Here is a 5,538-nt window from a genome sequence, read left to right as displayed (position 1 = left end):
TGCGAGGTGGGCGCATTCGTATTTGGAAGACTCGGCTTCTAGAGAGGATTATGACTTGGTCGTCTAAGATGATTGGGAGAGAGAATTCTTGTTGGAGTGTCTTTTCAGCCTCTGGAGCTGCTGTTGTCGCGGCGGCGGGGGCACCCATGTAATGATTATTTTTTATTGTTTTCGAATTGTTTGGGGTGAGTTCGAAAGAGGAGTGAAAAAATATGTCAGGAGGAGGAATAAAGAAAGGGGAAGCAACAACAAAGGAAACCTACTAATCTATACTGGAAACTGAAACTGAATCTAAATTTTAGAACCCGTTTGTTTTGCGAAAAAAATAATTTTTAAAAAATAGTTGGCATATTTTTAAATATTTATTTTGATAAAAAATTGGTTGATCAACAAAAAAATATTTATTAATTAATAAAAATAAAATTATTTTTTGAAAGTTCTTATGAATTTAAAAAATTATCTGTAAGTATAATTATTTATAAATATTTATAAACATAATTTTATTTATAAATAATATACTATTAATATAATAAATTAATAATTAATAAATTAATAAATAATATAAAAAAGAATAAATAGTTTTATTTTAAGTATTTTTATATTAACATAATATTTTAATATTAAATATTATTATAAAAATATAATTATTTTTTAATACTAATAATTTTAATAATAAATAAATTTTGATATTTTAATGTTTATATTAATATTATTTAAAAAAATTTAAAAATAATCAAACAACAAAAAATATTTTTCATTAATTCATTTAAATAACAAAATTTTCTTTTAATTTAAAAAATATAAATATTTTTTAAAAATCATTTTTCGAAAATATTTTTTACGAATGAAACAAGATCTAGACAAAAAATTTGGTGGCGTGCTGTATCTGCACGGGTTAGGTCAGAGAATGAAAATGGAAGGTTGGCTTCGGGTTTCTTTAATCCTTGATTAGTATTTTGTTTTTTCTGGAATCATATTTGGCTTTTTATTTTTGAAGATTTTTTTTATACACTTGAGAACAGGACTGGAGAAGATTTGGAAAATTTGGTGATTGCTTTGGCTTTTTTAATTTAATTTTAATCGGGGTTGACCGTTGAATCCAAAAAAAAAAAAAATCAAGAGTCAAGCAGATAAGATTTGATACCACTTCTTATTCCACTTGTCACATCTCATATTTCCAACCAAAAAGAAAATATATATATATATATATATCTATCATATCAAGAAAGACACATGAATCCTGACTAGTGATGATAACGGATTAGATCGAAAAAATTTTTGTTCGTTTTGAATTTGATTCGATTTTAAATATGTAATATCTGAATTCATATTTGATTCAAAAATTTTTTTTTTTTAATATACGAATCCGACCCGACAATATATAAAATTAAATTTCATCCGACTCGAAATTAATAAAATATTATTTTAAATATAAATATAAAATTAAATATATATAAAAAAATATATAATTAAATATAAAATTAAAAAAATAATTTTTTTATACATATCTGATCGAGTAGATCGAGTTTACCTAAAATTCGATCCCGATCCAAATCCAAAAATTTTTTATCTTATCCAATTTGATACTCGATTTTAAAAAAAAATCGACCTTAAAAAATCGAATCAGATTAAAACCCGACCTTAAAAAATCGAATCAAATTAAAATCCGACGGATTCGGATACCTTCCTTAATCCTGACTTGAGAATACAATACATGTCACTTGAGGCTTGGCTGTCCTGTCAGAAGGTTCTCCCTCTCGTAGAATGGGCCTTGGAGGTCAAGTAATGCACCTTTCCAACAGTAAACGTTACTTTGTGACCCAAACCGATGGTTTCTAATTTCAAAGGCCGGCATCAATGCAGAGGGGAAAATGGGAATACAAAAATGAAAACCCCAGTCCACCAATCCCAACTCCAAAGTCCACACCTCAGACAAACGCTTATATACGAGAAAGACAGGAGTCCAGATATCCACGTCTTACTACAAAGGTCAATGTTTTGGTGGAAGCATGCAAAACCACATTTAAAATAGAAAAACAAACATAACAATTTTTTGTTAATGAGATTTTAAAATTAGAAACAAGGAGAGAGAGAGAGAGAGAGAGAGTAATAATATTTAAATATGCTTTTCAAAATTCTGGATAACCATTTGCATCCACGCAACACAAAATTCTTGATACTAAAGTGAGGAGTTGCACACAACCAAATTCACCCTTCCATGGGCTGATTCTCTTCTGTCCGAGTTTGGGAGACATTGACTTTAATTTTTGGAAGGTAAAGTGATGAGTCTTGTGCAAGAGCAAGCGGAGCTTTCACCAAGTGGATGTCCTGCTCCAACTGCTTTCTTGCTTCTTTCTGCCTTTGGATTTTGCCTGTCTTAAGTCTGCCAAAAGATTCAAATATGGGTGGGCAATTTAGCAAACAGCATCTTCAGTATTTTTTAACATGTAATGAAAGCAAACCAACCTGTTTTTGATGTGGTCGGATGCCCTGTCTGATCTGATTTTATCAATCTTTTTAATTGCCTTAAGAGTATTCTCTGCAATGTTCCTATCATATCTCTCTGGCCTATTACGCTTTCTTTCAAACTCAAATGTTGAATCCTAGGAAAAAAGAAAACAAACAGATAACATACAGTTGTTCGGTTTACACATTGTAGTAATGCAACAAGAACTATGATAAAACTAGATAAGCCAAGTGAACCCTCTTTACCTGTGTCATGTCCTTTCCAAGTAAACGCCTATAGGCTTTGGTCCATTTTACTTTACGAGGATTCCTCTTCATCTTGAAGTTCTTGTGGCATTTGGATCTACAGAATCGGAAAATCTGCAAAAAGTAGGCCGATCAGAAACCAGACACACTCCAAACAGCAAGAACAGCATGAAGAAGGGAAAATAGTACTATTAATAATTAATTGATGCCTTTAATCTGCCATGATGTTAACACTGATAAATTTTGTTAAAAGCTGCAGATATCTCAACAGCGCCAGGCATATACATATAGTAGCACATATCAAAACCATGGCTACTGACATATAGCACTTGCTGATACAAGTGTAACAAAAACTGGAAAGAAGGCAATATGTCCCAATCAACAAACCAATCAAAGGTTGACTTTATAGCATAAACTAAAGTCATGTTTGGTGCATACAATGATTGACAGTAAAGGATGATAATCATCCTATACAATGTTGGATTTATATCTAAAGAAATGGGTAGGATTGCAAGGAGCATTAATCATCCTCTTGGCATAGGATTATTCAATCCTCCTAAAGTGAAAAGGATTATTTTTAATTCATGAGATTGAACTTATATGTCTTATTATACCTTTAAAAATTATATCAAAAAGTTAAATAGAATAAACTTTGAAGAAGTATAATTTTGAACAATAAATAAAATTATCTTATTCTAATCCTTGCATACATCAAACACAAGATAAGATGACATTATTTAATTTAATCATATATATAATATCATCTTATCCTATTTTATTATAATTTTGTGCACTAAACGCACCCTAAATGTGTAGCATTATGAGCCAATATAGGTAAAACTGAATAGCACACAAACAAACAAAGATTAAAGAGCATATAAAGCAATATTACCTTTGAATAGAAATTAAATTGAATTGTAAAGGAGAGATAGAAACTCTTACGTTGGCATCATTGCGAACAAATTCAATGCCGTGCCCTGGATATATGGTGGAGGAACAAAACCAGCACTTTTCTAATCTCATCTTATTCCCAAATCAATTGACAAACACAATTTTCTGAACAATTGCAACATTTAAAATCATGTCATAAAGAGACTAAATACCAATAGCTAAACAGTATCTTAACCTAAAAAGCTTAAATTCTTAGGTTGACAATAGCATGGAAAGAGAATAAAGTATACCCAGATGACACTTCTTTTATTCAATTTTTCAATTCTCAACCTTATCCAGTATGGCTTATCATCGCAGATGAGCGACAGAAAATTCCCAAGCAAGAAATTCGAGCTATTTACTTATGATATTATCCAAGTGAATCCAAATTATGATGAATAAATTAATTAGAAAACGTAAATTCGATTCTAAACGTACCCCCAACCCATCCCTACAGTACACTAAACCCTTAAAGGAAAAGAGAGAAGTAAGTCTGACCATTATATCGCGCGGCTATCGACGTTTTGATCAGAGAAGAAGAGAAAGATGAAGAATTGTGGGAAGTCTGGCGGCGGTGAGGGTTTAAGAGAAGTTCGTAAAGACTAAAATAACCTATAAATAGTACAACAGTTTAGGGCAAAATATTTGGGCTGGACATTGTAGATCTTTAAGCCTATTGTTATGGACCATTTAATAAGATTAAAGTTTTTTTATCCAAAGCCCAAAGTTGGAGGTTATATTTAAGCCTATACTTCACAAAACTATTCGCAAGATAACAAAAATTACCTTTTGATAACCTATTACTAGTACTAGTACTATATTTTAAAAGAATTTTAAAATAATAATAATAATAATAATAATAATAATAATAATAATAATATTATTATTATTATTATTATTATTATTAAAGTTGTCTTAGTATTTGATTCTAATTATCAAAGTTTCATTTATTAAGAAGCTAAAATAATATTAGATATTTATTTATTTGATGAAAATAATTGAAAGGAACCAAAACCAATTGGAGACTTTTTTGAAAGTTACATGTTAATAATTTTTTTTTATTTTTTTATTATTCTTCTTTTTGTTATAGGATAAAAATAAAATCAAAATAACCTTAAAAAAAAGTTCATTCTTTTACAATTATAATTCAAACATCTTTGCACAAACACTTAAAAGTAAGACTTCCCTTTTAGCAGATGGTTTAGATGAAATTCTACATCAATGATGCTAATTGCTAAAATTATTTGGAATATGAGCATCGGTAGGAATCTTTATTGCATGCCCAAATCAAATATATAAGACCTATTTATAGTTTTACCAGTAGACCATTCTAAATAGACTTGGTTACTACATTTTCTTTAATATCATTTTCTTTAGTATCTAATTCACAGGCATTAGGTGGGACATCTACAATTAGAGAGCAATTAAAGAATCCATGCAGCTACAATAACACAACAATTAACACCTGTTCAGCAATCTGTCACTCAAAAATTTTATAGTAACAATAAAACTAAGCTTAAATGATCACCAAAATCTCAGAGTAATTTTAATTAAGTTCAAACAATAAAAAGGGATTAAATTTTATTGGTGAAACTAGAAAATCGATAAGACTTTAGCTCTAAAATAGTATGTTTTCAAGGTGACAACAATATTTCCCTTATTATTAAAAAGGAAGGAAGCTTATCTAAAACCCTTATAAACTAAAAAAGCTAGTGGTCATAATCATGAAAAAAGCGATGAGATTCCTAAAGCAATTTTAATAAAAGATTGAAGCCTCAAATCAACCAAATGGTTACCATCAGCACAAAACCAATGTGCTCTACATTGGTATAACAGGCCAATCTTCCAATAGAGAGACATGGGTCATTTCAAAAACATACATGTAGTAGAAGTCAA

The 5,538-nt window shown here is 29.6% G+C and overlaps 1 protein-coding gene across 1 annotated transcript; it reads right to left on the bottom strand.

Moving 5' to 3' along the window:
- Window positions 1-2,029: 2,029 nt before the first annotated feature.
- Window positions 2,030-4,262, bottom strand: LOC111280762 (putative ribosome biogenesis protein RLP24). Its single transcript, XM_022868222.2, has 5 exons — window positions 4,141-4,262; window positions 3,655-3,768; window positions 2,713-2,826; window positions 2,467-2,603; window positions 2,030-2,383 (listed from the first exon to the last, which is right to left on the bottom strand). Exons 2-5 carry the CDS (start codon window positions 3,733-3,735, stop codon window positions 2,209-2,211), a joined length of 507 nt encoding a protein of 168 aa, XP_022723957.1. The 5' UTR covers window positions 3,736-3,768; window positions 4,141-4,262; the 3' UTR covers window positions 2,030-2,208.
- Window positions 4,263-5,538: the final 1,276 nt, after the last annotated feature.

This window comes from Durio zibethinus, chromosome 28 (assembly GCF_047325235.1).
Source record: "Durio zibethinus cultivar Kanyao isolate XHJ-2024 chromosome 28, ASM4732523v1, whole genome shotgun sequence".
NCBI classification, from domain to species: domain Eukaryota; kingdom Viridiplantae; phylum Streptophyta; class Magnoliopsida; order Malvales; family Malvaceae; genus Durio; species Durio zibethinus.
This window is presented reverse-complemented; position numbering and strand designations above follow the sequence as displayed.